General features: G+C 48.6%; 2 protein-coding genes and 2 non-coding genes across 5 annotated transcripts; 1 reads left to right on the forward strand and 3 right to left on the reverse strand.

Moving 5' to 3' along the window:
- Positions 1-3,311: 3,311 nt before the first annotated feature.
- Positions 3,312-8,276, reverse strand: SSR4 (signal sequence receptor subunit 4). The gene is made up of 6 exons (XM_043974061.1): positions 7,973-8,276; positions 6,727-6,845; positions 4,390-4,464; positions 4,099-4,188; positions 3,692-3,757; positions 3,312-3,489 (listed from the first exon to the last, which is right to left on the reverse strand). The coding sequence occupies exons 1-6, from the start codon at positions 8,196-8,198 to the stop codon at positions 3,385-3,387; spliced, it is 681 nt and encodes a 226-aa protein (XP_043829996.1). The 5' UTR covers positions 8,199-8,276; the 3' UTR covers positions 3,312-3,384.
- On the reverse strand, positions 4,555-4,691 carry LOC122734244. The gene has a single exon (XR_006354044.1). It is a non-coding gene; the product is annotated as a small nucleolar RNA SNORA42/SNORA80 family (small nucleolar RNA).
- LOC122734245 lies at positions 7,023-7,159 on the reverse strand. Its single transcript, XR_006354045.1, has one exon. It is a non-coding gene; the product is annotated as a small nucleolar RNA SNORA42/SNORA80 family (small nucleolar RNA).
- A 142-nt stretch (positions 8,277-8,418) lies between the features above and the next one.
- On the forward strand, positions 8,419-26,268 carry IDH3G (isocitrate dehydrogenase (NAD(+)) 3 non-catalytic subunit gamma). 2 transcript variants are annotated; one of them, XM_043974058.1, is made up of 14 exons: positions 8,419-8,569; positions 15,716-15,757; positions 16,211-16,219; positions 16,350-16,493; positions 16,819-16,916; positions 17,891-18,003; positions 19,261-19,321; positions 19,426-19,558; positions 23,776-23,909; positions 24,217-24,319; positions 25,118-25,264; positions 25,354-25,448; positions 25,575-25,635; positions 26,004-26,268. In XM_043974058.1, exons 1-14 carry the CDS (start codon positions 8,489-8,491, stop codon positions 26,103-26,105), a joined length of 1,323 nt encoding a protein of 440 aa, XP_043829993.1. In that variant the 5' UTR covers positions 8,419-8,488; the 3' UTR covers positions 26,106-26,268. The 2 variants fall into 2 exon arrangements, with proteins under 2 accessions (XP_043829993.1, XP_043829995.1); XM_043974060.1 differs by lacking the exon at positions 16,350-16,493 and having other exon boundaries at positions 8,421-8,569.
- Positions 26,269-26,805: the final 537 nt, after the last annotated feature.

Consider the following 26,805-nt stretch of genomic DNA (forward strand, 5'->3'; position numbering starts at 1 on the left):
ACTATTTCAGATTCCCAATCAGTATGGAGAGCAGTAATTGGGGGGGGGCAGGGCAATGAGGGCTGTGTCAAGTGTCTGAGGCCGGATTTGAACTCAGGTCTTCCTGAATCCAGGGCTGGTGCTCTATCCACTGCCCCGCCTAGCTGCCCCCTGGAGCAGTAATTTTGCAAGGATTTGCATTGAGCCTACAATGTCTGTATTTTTGTAACAGTCAAGTCACTGCAACCTCCATTTGAAGTGTAGAGCGATCTCCCTCCAGGAAAAGATGAACAGGACTTAATAGCTCTCCAGTCTAGGTTGTTAGGGACAATGACATTCCCAAAGCAAAACAAAATGAGACTTTAATTGGGAAAGAACCAAGGGGAGGGGCAGAAGGAATCTGAGCTGCAGCAAAGGATACTGGACACATCAGGTAGTAAGGTAGTATAAGGAAAAGGACTACTGGCCATCTGAAGCTTAGAAAAGAATGCTTTAAAAACCACGTTTGAGGGCAGCTAGGTGGCACAGTGGATAAAGCACTGGCCTTGGATTCAGGAGGACCTGAGTTCAAATCCAGCCTGACACTTAACACTTAACTAGCTGTGTGACCCTGGGCGAGTCACTTACCAAAACACGTTTGAGGCTCTTCCTGAAAAGGGGGGAGCTGGGGGCCAAGGAAGCTATCTGCCCATTCTCTATGCTACAGTATAACTCAAGTGGAAAGGTCAGCAGTGGTGGTTGGTGATTCCCTGATTAGGTGACAAGCAGAAATTTGCCCACTGGATAGGCCTGCTAGAGTGCATATGCAACGATCAGAAAGAGCTTTAAAACCTATCCAAACAGATCCTCCCCACTTTTGGCAACTCACATGGGCATGAAGGTTGAGAACAGAAGGGAACCAAAGTACTGCCCAAGGTGGTGTCTGGGAATCTGTTCAGTCTGACACTGTAACACCATTTGGGGTGTTCTTGGCAGAGATAGCATTTCCTTCTCCAGCTCATTTTACAGATGAAGAAACTGAGGCCAACAGTTAAATGACTAGCCCAGGGTCAGTGTCTGGCTGGATTTGAGCTTGGGTCTTCCTGGTAGCTCATTGCTCAATCCACAGTGCTACCTAGCTGCCCTTTGTCTAAGAATGGGATCACACCTTGAAGTCTGGGGATAAAAAGATTCCTGAGCAGAGATCAAGGTGTTGGCAAATCTAATCAAAAGCGTTTTAAAGCTAAAAAAGAGGGTAAGAAAAATGCCTCCAGATAGCCAAGATTAGCTAGATCAAAAACAGGCCCTGCCACCTCTGCTTGGGAGGCAATGACTGCTGGGAGAGTTGCTCACTTTCCCCTGAATGACCACTGCAGCTGCCAATTCAGAATGTTAAGATCAGTAGGCAGCCCTTGGGGCTCTTAAGTACATCTGTGTAATTGCTAAATGACATTTGAAAATCCTACAAACTGGCAAAAGCACCATAGGACAGCAAATGTCCCAATTTGAAAAAATGCATCAAAATCCGCCAACTATAATCAATGGATTTGACTCAATTCCTAGAATTGAATTCTAGAATTCAACATTTAAAAAATATTAACAAAAAAAGGAATTTACTATCAAGAGAACCCATTTGTACGAAAATATTTATGGCAACTTTTTATAATAGCAAAGGCCTAGAAGGTGAAGGGGTGCCCGTTAATTATGCCTTAAGGATAAAGGGCACGGGCACAGAAAAACCTGGTAAGACTTGTATGAACGGATGCGGGTCAAGTGAGCAGAGCCAAAACAATGTATTCAATGACAAAGCAAACTGTTAAGTTCAAAAGCTGTTAAGCTATGATGCCAGGATAATTCTCTCCCCTGCTACCCACCTTCCTGGTGAGATTCAAAATGATGCAAATTTGGGGGCATGGATAGAGAATATGGCAATGTTTTAGTTGTTGACTATGCACACTTGTTACAAGAGTTTTTCTTTTAAATTAGGGGTGTTAATCAGACAATTGCTAATTTACCCAGATTTTAGGAGTGTATGTGATTAAGTATCTCAGTATTCTTGTGGCAGCTGTGGAATGGACAATAATTAGGGATTTGGAACAGGTTGAATGTACAGATGAGTGCTTAGGTCAACGTTATCTTGGCAGGCTTCCAATGAAGTCTGCCATAAATCTGCACTTGTTCCCATATCCAAGTCATTTGTATCAATGACTCAGACAAGGGCATAAATGGTATCAGCTTAATCCAAGAGTCCAGGACAGGGGAGGCCTTTGTCTGAATCCAATCTGGGTGTATCAGTCACAGCAGAGCTTCCGGGATCAAGGACAAGGTACCCCGCTCTCCCCTGTCCTTTGTCAGACAGGATCTGAAGCACTTTGCTCAGTTCTAGGCAATATCACAGTGTAAAATGGCCACTGAGGTGGAGAACATCTGGAAGGCAAGCAAGAGGATCATAGGCCTGGAGTCACACATCCTGAGCTTCTATGGAAGGAATTGGTGACGTTTAAGCCTAGACTGGGAAGTGGGACAGGACAGCCCTACTCATGATGAAAGGGGGGAAATTACCAAGAAGTAAATTGAGGCTTGATGCCTGGAGAAACTTCTTGATTCCAGCTCTTCAAAGGCCAAATAGGCGGCTTTGCAGGTAGCCCCTTTCCCCTGCCCCTAACTGGAGGTCTTTAAGCAGAAGCTAGGTGGGGCTCAGGGGGTGTCCCAGAGGTGGTCATGTAAGAAAGATTTTTAATCTGGACTCAGTCTTTTCTTTCCCAACTTCCATTTCCACAGTTGAGGTTCATTGCCAGCAACTGAAGGAAATGGTAAAACTACGAACTTTTTCAGTTTCTTTCCTCTGGAACACAGAGTGAGCAAGGGAGCTAGGGTATCTATCTGGGGCTGTTCCACTTTGCCCTTTGGGGCTCCAGAACACATGGGACACCTCTCCGTGTGGAACCTTAGCACTGACAGGGTCAGGATGGATGGCAGGATTTAGCCACTTGCATTTGAGGAACAAGTCACAGGCTGCTTTGAAGGACACTGGGCAGACTGTCAGTGACCATTAATTAAGTGGCAGGTGCCTTCTACCTTGGGCCCAGGGGAACCTTGAAGCCTGGCCTGAGACAAGAGAAAGCTCGCAGAAGCTAGTCGAAGTAGCAGCAGGTTGGCTGGCTGCTGGGCTGTGCTCCTTGCAGCTCAGGTTTCAGTAACCTGTTTCCTCTACTCCCCCCCACCCCCCATCTACCTGCCCAGGGAACTTGTCATTCTTGTACTAGACTCTACATCGCCAAAGTTTGGGCAAGTGACATCTTGCTATGGGCCCCATTCCCTTAACCACAAAAGGAAGAGATACCATGACATTGTTTTCTGGAGTAACAAACCCTTTTATTTTGCATGAAGATAAACGTCTATGCAGGGAAGCTCAATTCATATGGCTCAGGCCTGAATGTTGCTTTTGGCGCTGAAAGCCATGTAATAGATCACCATGCCGATCATTGCAGCCAGCACCTCGGTAGAGACCCACGGCCCATTCCAGGCACCCTAAAAGAGAAGAGGACAACTAGGACCAGGGTAGTGGTAGGGTGACTGCTGTGGGAGTCTTCCCCCTTGGGTATGGGTCCACCACTCAAGAAACAAATAATATCATTCAGCACCACCCTCTTCTGTACTTAGAGGGGCAGCACAAGTACAAGGTCAGCTTTTTCCTTCCCACCTGACAGGAGATCCTCATTCTCTCACTTACCCGGTGATCCACGCTGACTGTGAACAAGGGTCTAATGGCTGAAACATCCTCATTGCTTCTCTGGGCCTAGAGTAGAGAGGATATAGCATAGGGGCTGAGTACCTCATTCCCTGGAGAGGTTTTGCCAAGAGTCCCTGGAAATGATGTCAAATAGCTACTGGGAAGGCCCAAGGACTATAGTGTGGTGGGGAAAAAGGTCAAGTAATTGGCATTCCTTGAGTGCCTCTCCCAACCAAGATGGCTTATTTCCACCCACCAAGCTTCCTTCTATCTTGTACTCCAAAAATACACAATCGCCCTATTTCATGTGTAAACAGAGCCCCCTAGTGGTCACTACTTCATCTGCAAGAAGGGAGGGTTTTTGTCTATGCTGACAACTACCCTAAGGCTTCTCAAGTCCTGCTCACCTTTCTCAGAAGACTATAGGATTCTTCATCAAAGAACTTTACTTCATAGGTTCCAGAATGGGCACTCCTATGTTCCAAGCTCCAGGATACCTAAAATCAGAGGGAATCAAGAACTCTCTAGCCAGAAAAATCCTGAAGGTCTGTGCTGCCACCCTTTTGCTCTGGGCCCGCTTCTAAGGGACACACTGAAGTCTCCAGTCTACAACTTATCCCAAATCTTTCTAATCCACCTGCCCGCCCCCCCCCCCCCAATCAGCCCACGAACCTCTTCCTCTAAAAGCCCAAGCTTACCTGATAGCGTCCAATATCCTGGCCACGAGTCACTGGAAACTGCTTTCCATTAACGTCAGCATAGAGGGCTACATTCTGGGAAGCAAAATGAGAGAAGTCAAAGAGATAGCCCTCTCCTTTTCGTATGCGTGTGGAGAAGAGACATACGATAGTCAGTGCTAAGCACATTGTGCCACCCACATCAGTGCTCATGACTTATAGACAGAGGTCTGGCAATGGTTCGGGGTGCTTGATTTCTCTGGCATGGAATTCACTCTGAGAGGCCCATGGGAAAGGGACCTTCCAGAAATCCAAAACCATGCCTAGGGAAGGAACCCTGGAAACATCTGAGGTCCAGGGGGATTCTAGGCTTTTGGGGAAAGTCACCCCTCAAGTCATAATGCCTTGCCCTATTCCTAGGCTTCTACCCCAGATCTAGACTATCAGAGTCATGGTGAAGCACATGGACTCCTCTTCCTAATGTTACTTACACTCAATGGACGGAAATGCTAAATTTCAGGATGAGACTGGTAAAAATAAAGTTATTTTTAACCCACCTAAGTTTCCTAACCCCAGCTTAATAATACCCCCTTTTTTTGGAGGGGGAGGGGGAAGAGAAGCACCAGGCAATGAGGGTTAAGTGACTTGCCCAGGGTCACACAGCTAGTAAGTGTCAAGTGTCTGAGACCAGATTTGAACTCAGGTCCTCCTGACTCCAGGGCCAGTGCTCTACCCACTGTGCCACCAAGCTGCCCCCAAGAATACTTATTTTAAGGATAGAATCTGCAACCCTGAAGAACTCCCATAGACTCCTCAGCCCCCATTATACCTAGAATGTTGTTTGGTTCAGATAAAAGACCCTTTCTATTCTACATAGTACCCAATGGGTGGGGTAGAGAAGGGACTCAATAAATGCTGATTTCCTCTTTTTGGCCTGAGGTATAGTGAGGGCAAGAACAGAATATTGTCAAAGGCATCATCAAAAGCTCAAGGCCTTTTTGAGAAGGTTGTCAGAACTTGGACCTTTGCTGGACAGATGATTTAGTGTAAAAGCCAATAGAAACTAGCTAGAGTTAGCTGGGGGGGGGGGGGGGAGGAATCTATGAACTTTTTTTTAATAACTATTTCAAATATAACTGGTTTCCTTTGTAACTATGTATTTTATATCCTTCAAAACACTTTGGGAGGAAGTCCATGGGGTCACCAGACTGCCACTGGGGTCTGAGACATAAAACCTTTGAGAACCCCAGCTTTAAGAAAGCTGTGCTATAGCATCTGCCCCATTTGAATACAGGCTGAGGATGGTAAAGCGTCTTTTTCCCCTAGGAATAATGCTGCCATGTGACTTAGGCCAGGGGAGAAAAGTCCAGCTCTAGAAGTTAGGTTCTATCCCCAGCTCGAAGGCCTATGAATGCAGGCCATTCCTCAGAGAATCTGGGTAGGGAGGAGGCTTAGGGTTATCTAATCCAAGCCACCAATGAGCAGGCATCTTTTGCAACAGTCCCAAGCTATGCTTGCCAGTATAGGAGGATGATTTCCCAAGGCAACCAATCCAGCCTGCTTTTGGACAGCTCTAATCAACAGGAAACTCTTCCCTTCTGCTTAATTGAAACTTGCTTCTTTGTAACTTGTAATGCATTATAGTATATATAATACTTTGTGGTTCATGAATTCTACTTCTGCTCTCTAGGACCATTTGAAGTAACTCTTGTTACAAGAGTTCTACACCTTTTTTTTTGGTGAGGCAATGTGGGTTAAGTGACTTGCCCAGGGTCACACAGCATTAGTGTCAAATGTCTGAGGCCAGATTTGAATTCAGGTTCTCCTGAATCCAGGGCTGGTGCCTTATCCACTATGCCACCTAGCTGCCCCTCTACAACTTTTGGGGGTGGTGTTTTGGTGGGACAATGAGGGTTAAGTGACTTGCCCAGGGTCACACAGCTAGTAAGTGTCAAGTGTCTGAGGCTGGATTTGAACTCAGGTACTCCTGAATCCAAGGCCAGTGCTTTATCCACTGCACCACCTCTACAACTTCTTAAAAAAATAATTGTTACCCTCTTCTTCAGGCTAAACAGCCTCAATTCATCCAACCATTCTTCATATGGTATATAATTTTACCAGGATTTCTTGGCTATTGAAAGTGTTTTCTAGAGAACTGGCACTCAAATATTTGACTGCATTTAAAAAGGTCTAGCCAGGGAATGAGGTCATATGGTTGGGTTAAAAAAAAACAACTAGCAAGAGACTATGGCTGTGAAAAGCTACTTTACTTGTAAAAGTTAAAGGAATGAATAAAGCCAGGGTCAAGGGCACTTGCCTCCCTCTTGCAGAAAGGTTGTTGCCAAGCTCCTTCCTCACCTGTGCCCCATTCTTGCACATCAAAGAGATCTCAACGATGAAAACAGTCTCAGTGGAAATGACTGCATCGGAAGTGGTGTAGTAGGAAGGAGTAATCACAGGATCCGTGCAAGGCTCAGCTGTGGAGGTAATGGAGAATATGGAGTTAAATTACAACAACCAACATAAAATAGATCCCTACTTGCACTTCACCCCACTGTGTGAAGTGGCAGAGAGAGAAGGGACAGTGTTAACACAGGCCAAGTTTCCTGTATCATATGGGCTAGACCTAGAGAGAAGAAAATATGTTGGCAACTTCCTGTTCTACCCACTTCAGTGCCTAAGGCCTACAGAGAAGGCCAGGCAATGGTTCGGGGTAGTCAATTTCTGTAGCATGGAGCACACTATGAGAAACCCTGTTTTGGGAAGGTTTTTCATAAATCCAAAGCCATGCACACTCCTAAGCAAGTAGAACACCACAAAATAACCAGGTTGAGATTAGTTTGTGGTGCCTTAACTACCGGGTTGAGTCGACTTATAATTTACCCTGAAAAGGCTAGTATTTGGTGAAGGTTTCTGTGAGATTTGGGGGGGGGGGGAACCAATGACTCGGGTATGAAAAGAGGGTCTAACTTTGGGGAGCCGCGATCTAGAGTGACTTCAGAAGCCCTCTAGCCTGAACCCCCTCATTTATGGGAGGGGGGAGTCGGTCAAAAAGGCTCACTAAGCACTCGCCAGATATTTGGCTCAGTGTTGGGGGGTATTGAGGAAAGCAAAATACAGCCCCCCCCCCCGCCCCGGGTTTGATACGAGGGCCCTCAGAGGGCATCTACTTGGAGGCTCTGGTTATATGGAGAAACCCTAGGCCCAGGAGTCACTCGATACCCAGGTACAGATCACGGAGTAAATGGGGGGGGTAGGGGAGGACCGCAGCCTGCAGCGCCCCCCCCCCCTCCGAAGCCACGTAGACTACTTGGCCCGTCTGCCTACGTAATAGGCGCGCCCATCCACGTGGCCCGCAAAGCCCCTCCCGGGTGGGGGGACACGTGTGTTAAGCACCCACCCGAGGACCGGGCGCAAGCCCCGAAGGGCCCCCGGAGAGCGAGGCCGCGAGGGCGTCTGCAGGCCTCTCCCCCCTCTCCCCTCAGCCCACCTCCCCGGGCGGCGCGCGGGCCTCGAGGCCCCGATCCGATTCCCCCCCCCCCCCCCCCCGGGCACGCGCCGTCCCGACCGAGTGTCCTTTACCCCCCCTCCCCCGACCCGATACCTGAGCAGGCCGAGAGCCCGATGAGGAGCAGCAGGAGGAGCGGGACTCGGCGGGCGGAGGCCGGGGCGGGCTCCAAGGAGACCGCCATCAGCTCCCTCCAGCGCGGGCGGGAGAGAGAGAGCGCGTAGAACAGGACCGGCCAATTTAATCGGGAGGGGCCGGGCCGGACGGCAGACGTAATCAGCCGCTGCGAGCCAATCACGGGCAGGTCCGCCAGGCCGCCCATCGAGAGAGCTCGGCCGCGGCGCAGCCCTGACGTGGCCTTCTCCGCCTCCTCCTCCTGCGGCGAGACGGGCTCCTCGGCAAAATGGCCGCGGCTGCCCTCCTCAGGCCGGGAGCTGGCTCGCACCGGAAGGGGGCGTCCAACCGGGCCTCGCTGACGCGCACGCGCGTTGCCGCCTTCCCACTTTCGGTCCCGAAGGAGGCGTGGCCACCTCCTTCTCCCGCCCCTCCCTCAAGTCTCGCGACAGCGGCCTGTGCTCCCGAGAGTCGGCGCGCAGACATTCACTTTCAACTATGGCGACTAAGGTGGTGACAGCCGCCAGCAGCACCGCCAAGGCCATCTTAAAGCTAGGGGCCATCAGCCGCCCTTGGGAGGTGAGAGGGCTTCCGGGCCGGCGGGGGGGCGCCGGGGGGGGGGCCGATACCGACTGAGGGGAGAGAAACGTTGGCCGCCGCCTCCCTGGGCGACCCCAGCAACCTTAAAAGCGTCGAACGAGGCGAGGGAGGGCGAAGCGGAGGGGCGATGACAGTTTCCCGAGGGGGCCTGATTGCTCCAGAGTCCGGAACTGGGGGCGGGAATTCTCCCCAAACCTCGGGTTTGATTGGTCGAGGTGGGCCTAGAGGGATCGGTTAGCGCGGCTCATTGGCCGCCGCCTGGAGGTGAGTGACAGACGCGAGGGCTCCGCGAATTTCACCTTGAAGGTGTGTGGTACGGGCTGGGAGCTCGTCCCTGGGCCCTTGCTTTGGGCTCGGGAAGTGCTCGAACTCAGTTACGTGGAGGGACCGCGGGCTGCCACCGCGTCGCGGTAGTAGTAGGGAGAGTGCCCTGACCTTGGAGTCAATAGACACCTACTATTTGCCAGCCACTGGGCTAAACTCTAGGAATCAAGGAGACCTAGGTTCAGAGCATTCTCCGAGTCCTGAGTAGGTCCGCAGTACACACCATACAAAAAGTGCCTGGCAGTGAGACTGTCCCTCAAGAGAGAGACAGACTGGAGCTGGCAGGAGCAGATGAGAGGTCGAGAAGAGCAGGAAAAGCCTGGTGGAGCTGACCGTTCTGCACAGTAAACTGAGATGTAGCAAGCACTCTGACAGATAGGAAGAGAACCCGGAAAGAGCAATGGTCCCCAAAACCAAGTGACAGAAAGATTATCGAGGAGGAGGGGATAGAAAGTACTATCAAAAAGCCGCCGTGCCCAAACAGGAGGCCCGAAAAAGAAAGGCCTTGGCATTAAGCCGTTAAGAAGTCACTGATCTCTTCATTTCCAAAGTTAATCCTTCTAATCTGTTTTTCCAATTTTGTTGCAGTCTCCAAAACTATGCCAGCTAAGGAGGCAGTGTGGTTTAGTGGATAGAGAGCCAGCCTCAGCTGGAATACAGTGGCAAAGAAGGTGTGGTGTGGATCTGCGTTGGTAGAGGGAGTTCCCTCATACCCTTAATCACAGTTCCACCAGTCCTCATCATTTAGTGAAACCCTTACTTCGCCATCTTTGTTTTATAATTGTTTTTTTCCCAGCCATGCTGCTAAGTATCTCTCCTTCGAATACTATGTTGGCTACTGATTTAAGGTACATACAGTTAAGTAAAAATCCTCTTCTTTTTTAGTGATTTTTGTTATAAATGAACAGTTAGATTTTTTTCAAGGGCTGGACTTAGTCTTTTTGGAGAGCAATCTGGCAACATAGTAAATGTTATAAAAAGTAATCACACCCTTTGACTTGATGATTCCTTAAGAATATACTCTGAAGGTGTATATTCAAGCAAAAACCCACTTTATCTCTTCAAAGATGTTTATAGCATTATGGTCTTCAACTGGGGGAAGGGCTGGGTTGATAAATAGTGGAACATTAATGTAGCATTGTGCTCTAATACCTGAAGACATTTTGGAAATCTTTAGGAAATAATGCAAAGTGAAAAAAAGGTAGGACCAGAAGAACAGCGCATGTGAACTACAAACATTTGAGTGAAAGTAAAGAATGAAGAGGAAGATCAAAAAACCTTGCAAAGTTACATTTCAATTAAATAATTTATCTAAATATAAGTATGTGCAAAGGATGTTTTGATCAAGTGAAATCTTTTTTTTTAAAGATGGGAGGGACCTGGGCTTTTTTGATTATTAGCAGCAGAGAACAAAACAGTAGTGAGGGAAAGATTCAAGATGAGAGAGGAGTGAACTCAAGAGAACTGGAGAGGGAGGAATCAAAGGCCAAAGTAGAAAGGTGAGATTGGTGAGAGTTACCACTCCTTTATAAGAGCCTGGAAAAGGAGAAAGAAGGGAAGGAATGTTGTCATCATCAGGAATGTTGGGGTGTCAGATGGGGAGAAGAAAAAGCTAATAACGAACTTCAGCATTTGTTGAAGAGCATTATGTCACTGCTTGATACCCAGTATGACCAAGATTTGGTTCCTTCCTTCATGGTGCTTGGAATTGATACGACCTCTACTCAGATTACTATAATGTAAATTAATACACAAGCATATAAGAGTGGGGGAAGCAAAGTGGGGAGGGATGCAAGAGTGTTAATATTAGCAACTGGTTGGGGCAGCTAGGTGGCACAGTGGATAGAGCACTGGTCCTGGATTCAGGAGGACCTGAGTTCAAATTCGGCCTTAGACACTTAACACTTACTAGCAGTGTGACCTTGGGCAAGTCACTTCACCCCAATTGCCCCACCAAAAAAACAACAACAAAAAAAAACCCACAAAGATTAGCAACAGGTGAAGGTGTTGGGGGGGGGAGGTTCAGAGGGGAGAGGAATAAAAAAAAAAAGCATTTATTGATCACCGTGGTGGCCTTTGAATTTGCTTGAAAGGAAGGAGGGTTTGGGATTCTAGGGGAGGTAGAAGGAAGAAAGAGGGAGATGCAGGCCAAGGAGCAGAGTTGAATGGCTGTGAAGAGGCTTCCCTTGGTCAGAACGGCTTAGGAAAGCACTGGGTTAACTGAATGGCAGACCAGCCCCCATTGATCAGCCTGTTAAAACCACATTGGCTTTGCAGTTGGAAGATTTGGCTACTAGTGCTTCTGCTGCTTGCTTCCACTGTGACCTGTCCGGGCCTCACTTTTTCCATCTGTAAAGTGAGAGGCTCTCAGACTGGTTGCTCTTTTCGAAGTGCTGGGAGCCGACTCCCTCAGTCAAGTGTTAGAGGCTACATTCCCCTGAATGCCCTTTGTAAACCATAGAATGCTATAAAAATGTGAACTTTCTCACTGTTATCATTATTATTACAGATTACTGAGACAGTCATTCAAGCAGCGTTGATGGAACAGCTGGTCTTCCCAGTACTGCCCTAGGGAGCCTGCTGTGCTCTGAAGCAGTCTGCGTTCTAGCTGGGGAGGCAGCATAAACCCATGAGGCCCCAAAGGAACATGAACAGAATAGCCTCTGAGCCTAGTACCAGGCAGCCCTTAGTGTGGGATATGTGGACTCGGTGGGGTGGGGGGATCCAATAAAGGCTTATGGAAGGGAGGCTTGCTTGGAAGAGGCCAGGGCCAAGAAACAGGCCAAGCCAGGAAGGTGCCAGAAGATCCTTAATGCAGAGGCCTAAAAGAAGTAGAGGGGGACTCATTCTCACTCCCAACACTTTCTCAGTTTCTTCATCTATAAAATAGGCCAACAGTGTATACCAAAGTTAGACAGGGACTTTGCAAACCTTAAAGCCATTTGTGAATGTCAGCACTTAACTCCCACGGTTCTTGAAAGAATCAAATGAAATTGGAAAGGAAGAATGAGATGGGGGAGAACAAAGTGGGAAAGGGCAGAAATAGAAGACTTTGGGGCAAGAAGGGCCACTGCCAGCTAGGACTAGAGCAAAGGACAAGAGATGGGCTGTAAAGCCCTTTTGAGGTGAGCAGATGAACGGCCGCTGGTTTTCCCAGTAAAGGAGAAGGAGGAGGAGAAGACTGTTGGCTGAGAGGGAGAGAGTCAGGAGTGACTTAGGAGACTTAGGAACAACTGCTGTCGGGGCAGCTAGGTGGCGCAGTGGATAGAGCACTGGCCCTGGAGTCAGGAGGACCTGAGTTCAAATCTGACCTCAGACACTTAACACTTACTAGCTGTGTGAGCCTGGGCAAGTCACTTAACCCCAATTGCCTCACTAAAAAAGAAACAAACAAACAACTGCTGTCTGAGAAAGTGGGTATTATGTTTTCCTTTGGTCTTCATAAAGACCAGAGGGCATTATAAGCTTCCAGAATGGAACCTATTGACATGCCGATTATTATTAGAGCCAACCTGTGGGGACACAAATGGCATTTTCTTTGGGTAGCTGGTTTTCATGCTGGGGAAGGCATCAAGGTGAAGTGCAGAGAGGGAAGACACTTGAGCTCTGGTACTCTTCCGCTTTCTTGACCTCAGTTTCCTCTTCTGTAAAGTGAGGACATTTTAGATGATTTTGAAAGTTCTTCCTAGCTTTGCTATTCTGTGATTTTACTTTATCTGCTTCTCTCAAAGCTTAGCTCAGGCCTTTTCGCATGTCCTCAGTTGGAGGACCCTCCCCGTCCCCAAAGAATCTTGGTTTTCTCTTGGATGTATTTTCTATCTCCCTCCATAGGGCTGACTACTTTGGTTTTGCCTTTGTATCCCCGGCGCTTATAGCCTAATAAATGCTTATGGATTGCCATGGGCTTCAGGGGAGGCAATGTAGAAGAGCAAACTGGATTTCAAGTGGGAGGACATGAGTTCAAATCTCAGCTAGCTTCTGATTTGAGGCAAGTCATTTCACCTGTATGAGCCTCAGTTCCCTCATCTGTAAATTGAGGGCATTGGATTTGAACAGTGCTTTTCAGTGCTAAATTCTGTAATCTTGGCTTAATTCCTTGTCAGTCTGCACTGATAATGATACCGCGTGCGTGCGTGCGTGTGTGCGTGTGTGTGTGTGTGTGTGTGTACATACATATTGTGTTAGAGTTTATGAAGCACTCTCCTTGCATTGGGCCTGTGAGGTAGATCAGATATTGTGATCCCCATTTGAAAGAAGAGGAAACTGACCAGTGGTGCCAAGACTAGTGTCAGAGCCTGAATTCAAGGCCAGAATTCTTGATTTCAGTCCACTGTGCTCACCCCTTGGTCCTTCTTTCTTTGGTCTCAGTACTAAATTTGTTATGGAATGTTCTTTTCTGGGTGATTTACCAGTGTGTACACAGGCCTTAGGAAGATCTGGCATTTCACCTGGTAAGATTAAAGCTTTCCCATGGCTAACCATTGGGGCGGGGGGGGGGGACCCCAGGTGTTGTTCAGGGAGGTGGCTCATTTCTAATTCTGAAATAATTTCTGCGCGGTTTTAGATAATGATAGTTTTTCGATATGGAGCACAAATGAGTGTGATGCTTTATCTCTATAGGTCATGGAGTTCTATTAGTGTGAGAAATCATTTCCCCGGAGCTTGAGACAGCCATTCCAGCCTTTCTGTAGAGCAGGTTAGCGACTTGTGAGTATGGCCAAAGGGAAAGTCTCCTGAGTGGACCATTCTCTCCTCTTTGTCCATTTACAAACAGTTCATTGGAAAGCTGACCTCACTAATCACTGTTATTTTTGCATGAAGCCTTTGTAACCCAGAGAATCCCTCGTTGGGGGCACTACAAGGGAAGCTTACAGTCTTGTTGGGAAAGTGAGGCCATGTTTCAGAAATGTTTCTGGATTTGATTGACTTGAGCCATCAGTGAACGGTTCAGATGAGTATGTGATGAAATGCCCACTGCCAGTCACGAACAAGCCCAGTGAAGTTAAGGTTGCCCTGGAGCCCCAGCAATAAAAAAGGTCTGCATTTGGAGCTCATTGTCCTAGCTTAGCAAGGACCCTTTTGTGCGATGGGCATATGATGATTGTTCTAATCAAATATCAGCCACTGATTTGCATACATCATAGTTAGGGATATGTGCACCCAGAGACAAGCAGGTGGCACACACAATAAGCTGTCTCAGAGGGAGGGGAGAACCTTAAGTAAATGGGGAAACTGAGGTAAGCCACAGCTTCTGACTGAATGCCCCCTCCCCCACCTTGGGAGAATTGAGAGCAGGAGGGGATAAGAAGCAGACCCAACCACAGCAGAGCACTTACAGTTTTGGGGAGCTGCGAGCTTCCCTGCTATCATCCTGAGGGAGTGTTCACCACGGGGCTTGGACTACCTGAGGGCTTGTGTTTACAGTTCTGTGGATCTGGAGGAGATCAGTCCAACTGATCTCTAATCCTTCTCTTGGGCCTTAGCCTGTCATGTGATTTATTTTCCTTTCCAATTAGCTTCCTAATTGCTCCTAATTGGCTTTGCTTATCTTGGCCTGATTTTTTTTGTTGTTTGTTTTCAGAACTGGGCTTAGGGACAGAATCTACCCAGGAGGGTGCTTATGTGTCTAACCTAGACTGAAAAGGGTTCCTTAGCTTCTTAGGGTGGGGTAGCTAGTTCTCCTTTGGAAACACTGAGCTGGTGGCCCTGGCCTGGTGGGTATTCCTCCATCTCTGATTACAGGGGGAAGGAGGGGTGTGCAGGGAAAACTAGGAGACAGGTGGTCCGTTGACCTGACCCGACAGGCCAGGGGCATCTTGCCTCTTGTAGCCTGGTCTAATCCCAAAGAGAACTGGGCGGCCTTGTCCCCTACTCTGCCTTGCCAACAGCCTTGAAAAGAGTGGTTTCCTTTCAGTCAGCACTTGTGGTCCAATCCAAGTTCTCATTTAGTGTTTGGGACCATGGCGGGGGTCGGGGGTGATAATGGCTCCCGGAGCTTTTGATCTATGTGTGCCACCCTTTTTACAGTAAACACCCAGCATGAAAAATGGCTATTTAGAATAAAGAAATGATATATCCAAAAGAAATGAGCAAATCCATTTTGGGTGGGTAAATGGGAAATTTTTTGAGAAGAAATAAAGACATTTTTAGATAAAGAAGCGATCGTAGCCCTGCTAGCTGGACAAGCTTCTGTGAGCTTCCCTTTTCTCTTCTGTAAGATGGGGATGAATTCTTGGGCTACTTATTTGATGGCGTGTTTGTAAGGCCATAGTTAGGGAAGTCTTTTAGTACACAGTTAGCTCAGGGCTGGGCCCTTGTGGGGGAGGGTCTCCCTTTATCAAGCCTTGGTTTTCTCCTTCCTAACAGCAAAGGCACTTCCCAAATGTACAAGGGTACCCGGCTCCCCAGAGGCGGCAGCATCACCAGATAGTTGTAGCGTCAGCTCTGCCAGTGACCTCTCTGGGTCTCGGGCCCCTCTATAGAAGGCAAAGGTTAGACTCAAACTTCTCCAATTGTCTCATTGGATTCCTTCATTCGTGTTCGCTCTTTGCCAGGTACCTGTAGCTGCCCTACAAAGTGGGTGCTGCCTCTTGGGAGTCAAGTCGTAGCCTCTTCCCCCCCCCCCCCCCCCCCCCCCCCCGCCCCAGTAGCAATGATGGGATAGTGTCACGAGCTAGATGTGGTACCAGTTCCAGGGGGCCTAAGGAGGGAGGCCAGCAAAGCCCAGCCCGAGCTCCGGCTCCTCCACTAGGGAATGGCGTGGTAGGTAATGGAAGCTTGGGTCTGGTTTTTGTTTTCCAGGTTTTAGGTGCCCGGGAGGCCAGCCGCAGGGGCTTCTCCTCAGTAAGTGCCTGTCTTGCGTGTGTGCCTCAGTCCTTCTGGGTGCCTGCAGGGATTCTGCTCCCCCGCCCTTTGTCCTCCCTCGTCCCTGCAGCACGCTTGACAGGAGCTTCCAAGGAGGCGGCTCCATTCCTCCCCGGGTTTGCCCCTTCGAGGGGAGCTGGGCCCTTCTCTCTCCCGTCCCAGGCTGCCCCTCAGAACCCCAAGTCACCTTGCCCTTCTCTGCCTCCTGCTGTGTGGGGCCAGCCAGTGTTGGATGGGGAGGGGAGGAGAGGAGGTCCTGTGCTAGGGAGTGCCAGCCTTGATGAGCCCCCATCCCCGTGCCCAGGTGTCAGCAGCAACAGCCAGGCTTTACAGGGTAACCAGTCTAACCTCTGCTCTTTTGTCTCCTCCCTTTTCACCCCATCCTTTTTTTTTTTTTTTCCCTCTCCTTCTTCCTGTTCGTGGCACTAACAGCAAACGATTGTGAGTATTGTTTTTCCTGCTTCTGGTTGGAGATGGGTTTGAGGGTTGGCACATGTGCCCCTTTCTCTGCCTTCCCCAGGTGCCCAGCCTGGCTTCTCTCCACTCTTTCATTGTCTCTCTTTGGTGATAGGGGAGACCAGGCAGCACTTGGCTCAGAATCTTCCCCTGTGGGGACCGTGGTGGGCACTTCAGTGGGCAGAGCATCACCTCCACCTATGGAAAAAGAAGGGTGGTGGCAGAAGCTGGTGTTCTGTTGCCAGCCCATCCACAGATGGTTTGGGCATGCCCTGCTGATGGACTCTTGACCCTTGGGATGGGTGGGATGGTAGAGCTGGTTTGAATTTGCCAGGGCTAAAAGATCCTAATGCCCAAGGCTAGAACTGTCCTGATGTCTCTCCAGCCCAACCTCTGTACCATCCATTCCCACTTGGGGCACAGTGGGCAGGTATCACCTGCTCGGGCATGGGTTCTGCATGGGAGACTCCCTCTCTTACAGCCTAGTCAGGGGCCTGGTTCCCAGTGAAAGGAAGGAGATAAGGGGTGATGGCTGCTGGACATCCCAAGGTGTTCCCTTAACCCCTTTGCCTTCTTTCCCATAGCCTCCGTCTGCTAAGTATGGAGGCCGACACACCGTGACCATGATTCCTGGCGATGGCATCGGGCCTGAGCTCATGCTGCATGTCAAGTCTGTGTTCAGGTATGAGCCTGTCTCTTTCTTCCCCTCCTCAGCCCACTGACACGTACACCTCACATTTCGCCTTGCTGCTTTGCATAGTTTCTAGAATGTTCAAGCTGGCAGGGGGCCCTCAGAGATCATTCGATCCATTGAAGTTGGTGGGTACCTGGAGAAGCCAAGGCCCAGGGAATGGTTGGAACCAAGACCCCAATGCAGAGGGAAGCTCTTTAGTAAGTCAGGCCTCATGTTTAGTGGGTGCTGTAGACCTTCCTCACTGAGGGGAAAGAACATGGGACTAATAAACCCCAGAGGAGCTGGCTTCTAGGTCTGGCCCTTTCTTCGTAATCTTGGACAGTTGATTTTCTCTCCTTTGGGCTCATTTCTGCTGTGTATAAAATGTGTAGGTTGGACACCTTCTCCCCACCAAGGAAGGTAAATTGGACAGCTGAAGAAGCTGGGCCACAAGGTTGTTGAAAAGAGCCTTGGGGGGGAGGGTCTCCTGCCCTCAGTCCCACCACATGAACCAGCTTTTGATCAACTGAAACAGGATTTTTCCTGATTGAATTTGGTTAAAGCAGGAGGCATCTGCCAATGGGTGGGTTGGCTTTGTTTCCACTATTTCTTCCCTCTCTTGCTCTGCTTGACCTCTGCCCAGAGGTGGTTACTGGGCTAATGCTTGAGCTAATCTTTTTGCAAAGCATTCTGGGCACCTGTGATGGACTTTGAGGTGTGGCAGGAGCAGAAAGAGACCTGAGCCCTGCCTTCATAAATACTGCTGAGTGGTGTGTGAGGCCTGGAGAGGGTGATCCAGTGGGAAGTGAGGAGAGCCTTGAGGCTTCTGGGAGGGCAGGCTGATGGCTGGCTTCCTGACAAGGTTGTCCTGGAATCTGATGATTCCCCTGGGGACTGGGCTCAGGCTCTGGATCAGCGGAAGAGGAGTCCGTTGAACTGGCAGAATCAGGGAGGGCCACTCCACACTCCTTTCTTTGCCCCAGACATGCTTGTGTGCCCGTGGATTTTGAGGAGGTACAGGTGAGCTCTAACGCTGATGAGGAAGACATCCGCAATGCTGTCATGGCCATCCGACGAAACCGTGTAGCCTTGAAGGGTGAGCCTCATCCTCAGCTGTGAATATCCTTGAGTTTGGGGGGGGTGGGTAGAGGAAGAGGAGCCCCATCCTTTCCCTTCCAGCCAGGGGAAGGCACTTAGGGAGTGCAACAGGTTGGGAAGCAAGACTCCTGGGTTCCATTCCCAGGACTCTGAAATAGGGAATCTACAGATCTCAAGAGTTGGAAGAGACCTCTGGACCAATAAATCTATTTTATTTAGCTTAGAAGCTTCTCAAGGTCATGGGTTGTTTTGTGGCATCTTTATATGTCTAGCATGGAGCCCAGCTTCTCAAACTGTGGGTCTTTACCCCATATGGGGTCACATAACTGAATGTGAGGGTTGCAAAAAATTGACACCAGTAAAAGGCTACATATACGTATTTTCTATACCTATATACCCAGGGTCATGTAAAAATTTCTCAGGCAAAGAGGGGCTGTGAGTGGGAAAAATGTACAGGGCCCCTGCACACAGGAGATGCTTTACCGGACCTCTCGGGCAGTACCGGAATTGCCTCTGGTGATAAGGGAGCTCCCCACCTTACGAGGCAGTCCACGGTCCACTGTGGACACACCTGGAGCTGTGGCTGGCTTGCCTTGTCATGCTCGTTTTGCCCACTGGGGCTAAGTCAACCTTGCTCCCTTTTCGTGTGACAATTCTTTGCCTATTTAAAGGCTGAGCTGGTATTTCTTCAGTTTTCTCTTCTCCTGGCTAAATACACCCATCTCCTTCTACTGCTCTTGGTAAAGTATAGTACCCAGAGCCCTCCCTACCCTGGTCTGCCTCCTCGGAAGCTGAGTGCACAAGGACTCTTCCCTTCCTTGTTTGGGACGGGCTGGTTCTGTTAATATAGCCTCAGGTTTCATGCATTTTCTTGGCAGTCATGAAAACCCCTAAGTCATAGGGATGGATGGCAAGCCAGCTCTGCCTTGTGCCATACTTGGGGGCTGTTTTTGTTTGTTTAACTCAAGTTACCACGTTTTACATTGATCCCTGGGAAACTATATCTTGTTAGTACTGGCCCTGCCTGTTGGGAGTGTGGTGTTCACATTCTCTCAAGGATCCTGGTACTTGTGCAGGGCCAGGAGCTGGATGGGAAGGAAATGCCCATGAGGCAGGCAGTGCCCAGTCACTTCCACAGAAGTGCTTCTTTCCCCTGCTTTGAAGTTCAGAGCTAGACCTGTTGGGTAGAAATGGTATTTGGCTTTGCTTGTGGCTTCCCTCTACCTAAGCTGACTATCTTGCTTGTAATCCCTAGGAAACATCGAAACCAACCATAATCTGCCACCATCCTATAAGTCCCGAAACAACATTCTCCGGTAGGAGCCAGCATCGTGATGGGGGTGGGGGTGGGGGTGAGAAAAATGTCGGCAGTTTCCTGCTGAATGTTTGAACCTTCTCCTCTCTCCCCTTTCGTCTCTAGCACCAGCTTAGACCTCTATGCCAATGTCATCCATTGTAAGAGCCTGCCAGGCGTGGTGACTCGTCACAAAGATATAGACATCCTCATTGTTAGGGAGAACACAGAGGGAGAATACAGCAGCCTGGAACATGAGGTGAGACCTCTTAACTCCCCAGCTAGGACCAATGAACGGTTGATGGACAGCTGCACAGTCTTTGGGTTTGGGAAATGACTCCTACATGGGGGATCCATCCAGGTGATAGGTGATGTCCCCGATGAGTTCTCCAAAGAGATGGAAGTCAAAAGCCATAGAATGTTTCAGAGCTGGAGAAGACTCCAACTTTGCTGGCAGACGTAACTGTCAGTGAGAGCAGCCTTTCTTTTCCAATTCTTTATCAGAACTATTGAGAGAATCCGTCCATGGGCATGTACTCCTTTTACAATGTTCCAAAAGTCTGGCAAACTCGGCATCTTTGAAGCTTGGCAGATTGGAACCAGTGGCCCACAGACTCTTCCCTACAGTGTCAATTCGTTAGACGTACCCAATAAACAAAAATCCATGCTTGAAAAAGAATTCCTTTTTACTGTTCACCAGGAAAAGAGGGTCCAACAGAAACATAACTGTTGGGTGAGAAACCACATTTAGCCCCCTCTTTGGAGAGGGGTCAAGCTCATACCCCCAAGCCAGTGACCACGGAAGGGGCTTACACTTTTCAAGGAAGGAGCCTCTAGAAATGTAGGTTAGAGCTCCAACAAGTGGTTCAGCAGCTAGAGGTCAGTGAAGCTTGGACTTGGGTGGGAAAAGAGGAGGAATCCCAAGTGTGAGCTGGTCATCAGGGAAAGAGTAAGCAAATGTCTTCGGAATTCCCCTCCCAGCTCGGGATCGCTTCTGCAAATGCAAAGCTAGGACGAAGAGAGCGTTTGGCCAGTGCACTTGAACGTTATCTGGGGAGTCTGCATTGGCCCTTCTTATAGTAGCCCTGCATTGGACATTTTCTCTTCCTTTTGGTTTGTTTTTTTAATTTTTAAAAACAAATAAATTATTGTTTATTTTTTTTCAATCTTAATAGTATTTTATTTTCCCCCAATTACATGTAAAGACAGTCTTCAACATTTGTTTTTCTAAGATTTTGAGTTCCAAATTTTTCTCCCTCCCTCCCTGTTTACTCTTTTGTATCTTTCTGTCCCTGTTTATGGCCTTGCAAACATTTTGTTTTCTCTTGTTATCTGCACAAAAGATCATTATAGGCTAGTTAAGCATCTTCAAGGACCAGAAGAATATGGTAAAGAGGGACAGTCTTACAGGGACACTTTGGAGACTTCTGCCAAATTCTGGGCTGGGAAGTGCACACCTATCATGCCCAGTTTTGCTGATCCTAATTTTTCTTTTTTGGGGGAGGGGTGGGGGGGGGCAATGAGGGTTAAGTGACTTGCCCAGGGTCACACGGCTAGTAAGTGTCAAGTGTCTGAGGCTGGGTTTGAACTCAGGTCCTCCTGAATCCAGGGCCGGTGCTTTTTATCTGCTGAGCCACCTAGCTGCTCCCCTAATTTCTCTTAATCCTGTTTTGATCACAGGGACAGTTTGAGCCCCAAATTGTGCGTTTATGTAATGTCTTGATGCTGTCTCGAGGATATAATAGGCCTTCAGTCATCTGGGAAGATGGAGGGGGAGCTGCCCCTTTTTATAAACAGGAAAGCTCTAGGACAACACCGCTTCAGTCCTTCCCATTGCTCCTACATTCCCTACCTGGGCCTGATTCGATAGTCAGGTGGGCCCCTCAGGACAGTTAAGGCTTCAGTATGTCTCTTGTGAACAGAGCATTCCTGTAAGCAGCATCCCTATAAAACTGACCCATCTGGAGCTGTCCATTGATTTAGGAGCAGAGACCAAAGGAAACCTACAAGGGAGCAGAGAAAAGCTGGGCAGCGTTGAAAACAATGTGTAGTATTTATTATATAGGCTCTCTTGAAATGGAAATTGATTGTTTTCATTTTCTGCTGTATGCATGGCTACATCTGTTTTTTCTTTTCTCATTTTGTATTTTAAGTTTAAAATATATATTATTTTTGTTTTTGTTGTTTTTGTGGGGCAGTGAGGGTTAAGTGACTTGCCCAAGGTCACACAGAGAGTAAATGTCATGTGTCTGAGGCTGGATTTGAACTCAGGTCCTCCTGAATCCAAGGCCAGTGCTTTATCCACTGCGCCACCTAGCTGCCCTTAAGTTTAAAATAAATAAAATTTACAAACAAAAAAGAAAAAGAAGAATTAGGAGCAGAGATTTCTCTTAGAGACTTAGCCCCCAGATCCCCCTCAGTGTAGGGGCTAGAGCAGGGGAGTGGGCTAGGGCTCAGCCTGGGGGCTGGGGTAGGTAGAGAGAGGTCACTTAGATGACCCAACAGCCATTTTATTTGTTTGTTTGTTTGTTTTGGTGAGGCAATTGGGGTTAAGTGACTTGCCCAGGGTCACACAGCTAGTACCAAGTGTCTGAGGCTGGATTTGAACTCAGATCCTCCTGACTCCAGGGCTGGTGCTCTATCTACTGTGCCACCTAGCTGCCCCATGTGTGTTTGTTTTTTAAACAAATTCACTAGAACTGCAAACAGCCCAATGAACGTTAGCCTTCAAAGCAGTGCCCTTGGAGAGTCTCTATACTGATTGCCAACAAGGCAACTCTGGATAGGCCCAGGACATTGGAGAGGCTCCTCTTTGATCCTGTAATAGATGATTTTGAATGGCTTTGAATTGGTCCCTTGAAGACCAATATCCCTGAATCATTGGTAGCCAAATGTGAGGAGATTGGGGAAGAGTGTCAGGCTGGGGAGTAAGAACCTTGTGGAGTCATGGGACTGACCATGTCTTTGAGTCCCCTAAACCAGGACTTAAACTTTATCTACTCTTGACCCCTTTTTGCCTGAGAAATTTTTATGCGACAGGTATACATAACCTTTTACTGTTGCCATATTTTTCACGATTCCACATGGGGTCACAATCTACAATTTAAGAAGCTATGCCCTGGGGCAGCTAGGTGGTACAATGGATAAAGCACCTGTCCTGGAGTCAGGAGGACCTGAGTTCAAATCCAGCCTCAGACACTTGACACTTACTAGCTGTGTGACTCTAGGTAAGTCACTTAACCCTCTGCCTCGAAAAACAAAAAGAAGAAGAAGCTAGGCCCTAAGCCATTTCTAAGGGAGATTGCAGTAAAGTCTCCTAGTAGTCTGAACTGGGGCAGCCCCCATGGGTCAGTATGCCAGGGGTCACAGCTTGTATGTATGGAGAAATACATTGTAGTGAGTCAGTTTACAAAACCAGTTTGACTCTAGGCAATAAGATGAGGCTTATTGAGGTTCTTGATTGCTGAAGTTTTGTCTTCACGACTGGGAAGACTGGGTTCCCTGCAGCTAAGGCCTATGTCTTCTCTTTTCTTCTGCCTTTCTAGCATGGGAGGGAGGGGCCAGGCTAGGATTTCTGCAGACCCTAGAAGTGGATAAAGCACCAGCCTTGGATTCAGGAGTACCTGAGTTCAAATCCGGCCTCAGACACTTGACTTACTAGCTGTGTGACCCTGGGCAAGTCACTTAACCCCCATTGCCCAGCAAAAAAAAAAAAAAGTAGATGGGATAGGGGGCAGCTAGGTGGTACAGTGGATAGAGCACTGGCCCTGGAGTCCGGAGGACCTGAGTTCAGATTTGACCTCAGACACTTAATACTTACTAGCTGTGTGACCCTGGGCAAGTCACTTAACCCCAATTGCCTCACCCAAAAAAAGAAAAAAAAGTGGATGGGGCAGGCAGCTAGGTGGCACAGTGGATAAAGCACCGGCCCTGGATTCAGGAGGACCTGAATTCAAATGTGGCCTCAGATACTTGACACTTACTAGTTGTGTGAACGTAGGCAAGTCACTGAACCCTCATTGCCCCGACCCCCCTCCAAAACAAAAAAACAAAAAACAGTAGATGGGGCTCTCAACATCCAGAACAAAGAACTGTGGTTTAGGAATACAGATTGAACCAGACTGTTTCTACTTTGGGGCTGTTGGGTTTTTTTCTTCTTTTTTGAGGTTTTTCCCTTGTGCTCTGACCCTTCTGTCACAACATGACTGATGCAGAAATATGTTTAATGTGATTGCACATATATAACCTATACTAGACTGCTTTCTCTCTTGGGGAGGAGGGAGGGAAGGGAGGGTGGGAGAAAAATTGGGAATTGAAAATCCCATGAAAACAAATGTTGAAAACTATCCTTATATGTGACTGGAAAATAAGAAAATACTGAGCAAAAAAACAGAAGTAGCCTTACTCTTCCACCCCCATAAGGAGCTGAAGGCTTCCCAAGGGAAGAAGAATCAGCTCCCCCTTTTACCCCTACAGAGTGTTTCAGGCGTGGTGGAGAGTTTGAAGATCATCACCAAGGCCAAATCCCTGCGCATCGCTGAGTATGCTTTCCGCCTGGCCCAGGAAACTGGGCGCAAGAAAGTGACCGCCGTGCACAAGGCCAACATCATGTAGGGATGGTGGGGCAGGGACGGACAACTGATCCATTTCCTGCCACCCCCTGTGATTCCTTCCATGCTATTTCATCCCACCTCTCCGCCCCCTCCCTTCACCCCCAGTGCCTCATTTTGCAGATGGGAAAGCTGAGTCCCAGGGAGGTAAAGGGGATTGCCCAAGGTCACGCAGCAGGCTGGGTGCAGAACCAGGCCTAGAATTTGGGTCTCCTGTTTCAATCCTGTGTGTTTTTCATCATTCTGTACCACTTCAGTGAATGCTCTAGTGCGTGTGAACAGCTCAAGCTTTCTGTCCCTCTCATAGGAAACTGGGAGATGGCCTCTTTCTCCAGTGCTGTAAGGAGGTGGCTGCAGGCTATCCCAACATCACTTTTGAGAATATGATCGTGGACAACACCACCATGCAGGTGCTTGGCTCCCGGCCCCCAGGGTCAACTGTAGCCTCCTCTGCTAACCCCAGGACCCAGAGTTTTACAACAGCTCTAGCTTAGTCTCTCCCTACACTATTGGCAGTAAACCCCATAATCCTTCCAAAGCCCCATCGATGGCAGAGCTGGAAAAAACTAGGCGTCGTTGATCCCAGTCCTACGGATGTGCTTGCAGAAGGCCAGAGACTCACCAGACCACCCTAGCATAACGCAAAGCATGCTAGAAGACCATTCTGAATTAGGCCTGGGTGGCTTGGGGGAATTCGCCTCAGCTGAACTTAGATGAGCTTTGTCAGCTCAGCCATGTTCCAGTTCTCTGAGTTGAAGGGCAAAGAGCTGGTTATTGGGAAATCTAGGACCAAACCTCAGAACTGTGAACCAGCTTTTTCAACTAAACCATGATTCATTTTGATTGAGCTTGGTTGATTGAGCTTTGATTGAGATTGGTTGGTTCACTTTGACATTTGAGGTTAAATTTGAGCGTTTGGGTTTTTAGAATCTTTGGTGCTGTATTTTAGCCATTGTGGTCCCAGGAGGAAGGAGGAATTGAGCATTCTTGATTCCCCTACCTTGTTTACAATGACCATATCCCCTCCTCTACTTGCCACTGTCCCTTGAAGTTTCATTTCTGTGTCTGTTTTGCTTTCCCCTGTAAAGTCCCTGAGAACAGTCAGGACTTCTGTACTTGGCCCCAGGGTTCTTCTATATGTTGGGTATTGGGTGTGGATAGCTCAAGTTCTGTGCATTTCTCTCTGACCCAAGCTCTCTCGTCTACAGCTAGTATCTCGGCCCCAGCAGTTCGATGTCATGGTGATGCCCAATCTTTATGGCAACATCGTCAATAACGTCTGTGCTGGTCTAGTTGGGGGCCCAGGTCTTGTGGCTGGAGCGAATTACGGGCATGTGTATGCAGTGTTTGAGACGGTGAGTGGCTGCAATTGAATTGGGAATTAGCTGGAATTATTCCCTTCCCAAAGACCACCTTCCATCCCTGACCCCCTGTCTTCTTTCAGGCGACTCGGAACACAGGGAAAAGCATTGCCAATAAGAACATCGCTAACCCTACGGCCACCCTGTTGGCCAGCTGCATGATGCTAGACCATCTGAAGTAAGTTGGTCTTGCGTTTTGGGCTTCTTGTCTTTTCCTGCTGGTGTGGTGAGGCACTCAGTGTCTTGTCTCCCCTCCGTCTTGGTGCCTGCGGATTTCTCTCCATCCTTCATTCTTCTCTTTCAGGCTCCACTCATATGCCTCCTCGATCCGCAAGGCTGTCCTGGCATCGATGGACAATGAAAATGTGAGGCTTAGCATCTTTCTTGCCCCAGGACCCTACCACCTACTGGGGGCGGGCTAAGGTTCTGCTTACAGGTTACATTTTTGAGGCTGTTTCTTCCCGCTCGGGGTTGCGTCGGTAGTCTTAGTTAAGGTATCGAATCTATCGGCTTTAAATCAGAGAACTGTGACTTAAATGCCTTCCACCAGGTCTCTGTATGGTTTTCTTGTTGGATTGGAGGCATAAAGCCTGGCTGCCTCTGAGGCCTCTGCTTTTGGGCATCTTTTCCATACAGACTCACATGGCACTTTGGGCCTCTGGTGTCTGTCATTGATGGCGAGGCATGGCGGCACTTTGATCTGCCCCTTGCCCATCTGGGTTTCTCTTCCTAGATGCATACTCCAGATATCGGGGGCCAAGGCACCACCTCAGGAGCTATTCAGGACATTATCCATCACATCAGAGTCATCAACGGACAGGCCATGGATGTCTAGCCCTGCCAGCCCCACCAGCTGTGCTGCTTATTTATTGACCCCTTGGTGCCCACTTGTCAGATGGAAAACTGAGTCTGGGGAGGGGGCACCTCCTCCCCAATCCCAACTGTGTGTTCCCTTCCCCTCGCTTCTTAGCTTCTGAAATAAACAACTGTGTCCCATGTGCTGTTGCTCTTTGAACCTGGTACCAGGAGGCCCTCACAAAACTCTCTGCCACCTTTTCTGTCTTCTGTTGTGTTTTTGTTTTTTGCAGGGCAATGAGGGTTAAGTGACTTGCCCAGGGTCACACAGCTAGTGTCAAGTGTCAGAGGATTTGAACTCAGGTCCTCCTGAATCCAGGGCCAGTGCTTTATCCACTACACAACCTAGCTGCTCCCTTCTGTTGTGTGTGTGGTTTTTTGGGTTGGTTTTTTTTTTTTAGGCAATTGGGGTTAAGTGACTTGCCCAGGATCACACAGCTAGTAAGTGTTAAGTGTCTGAGGCCAGTTTTGAACTCACATTCTCCTGTCTCCAGGGCCAGTGCTCTATCCACTGCGCCACCCAGCTGCCCCCTGCTTTGTGTTTTAATAAACACTGAGTGAATGTGTGGGTGGAGAGGGGGAAGGCAGAAGACAGTATCTGTCTCCCCCAGAAAGTATCTAACTTCTTTCCTTCCCTGCCCCTCCTGGGCCTCATCAGACTAGCCAAGCCTGCCTGACAA

This window comes from Dromiciops gliroides, chromosome X (genome assembly GCF_019393635.1).
Source record: "Dromiciops gliroides isolate mDroGli1 chromosome X, mDroGli1.pri, whole genome shotgun sequence".
In the NCBI taxonomy this organism is placed as follows: domain Eukaryota; kingdom Metazoa; phylum Chordata; class Mammalia; order Microbiotheria; family Microbiotheriidae; genus Dromiciops; species Dromiciops gliroides.

Bases quoted from the DNA above. Each gene is read 5' to 3' on its own strand.
- SSR4 (XM_043974061.1), bottom strand. From the start codon at position 8,198: ATGGGCGGCCTGGCGGACCTGCCCGTGATTGGCTCGCAGCGGCTGATT. The intron at 4,465-6,726 runs GTGAGGAAGGAG...TTTGCTTCCCAG, and splicing joins TGTGCAAGAATGGGGCACAG to AATGTAGCCCTCTATGCTGA. The intron at 3,490-3,691 runs GTAAGTGAGAGA...CTTCTCTTTTAG, and splicing joins CAGTCAGCGTGGATCACCGG to GGTGCCTGGAATGGGCCGTG.
- IDH3G (XM_043974058.1), top strand. From the start codon at position 8,489: ATGGCGACTAAGGTGGTGACAGCCGCCAGCAGCACCGCCAAGGCCATC. The intron at 19,322-19,425 runs GTAGGAGCCAGC...TTTCGTCTCTAG, and splicing joins TCCCGAAACAACATTCTCCG to CACCAGCTTAGACCTCTATG. The intron at 25,265-25,353 runs GTGAGTGGCTGC...GTCTTCTTTCAG, and splicing joins TGTATGCAGTGTTTGAGACG to GCGACTCGGAACACAGGGAA.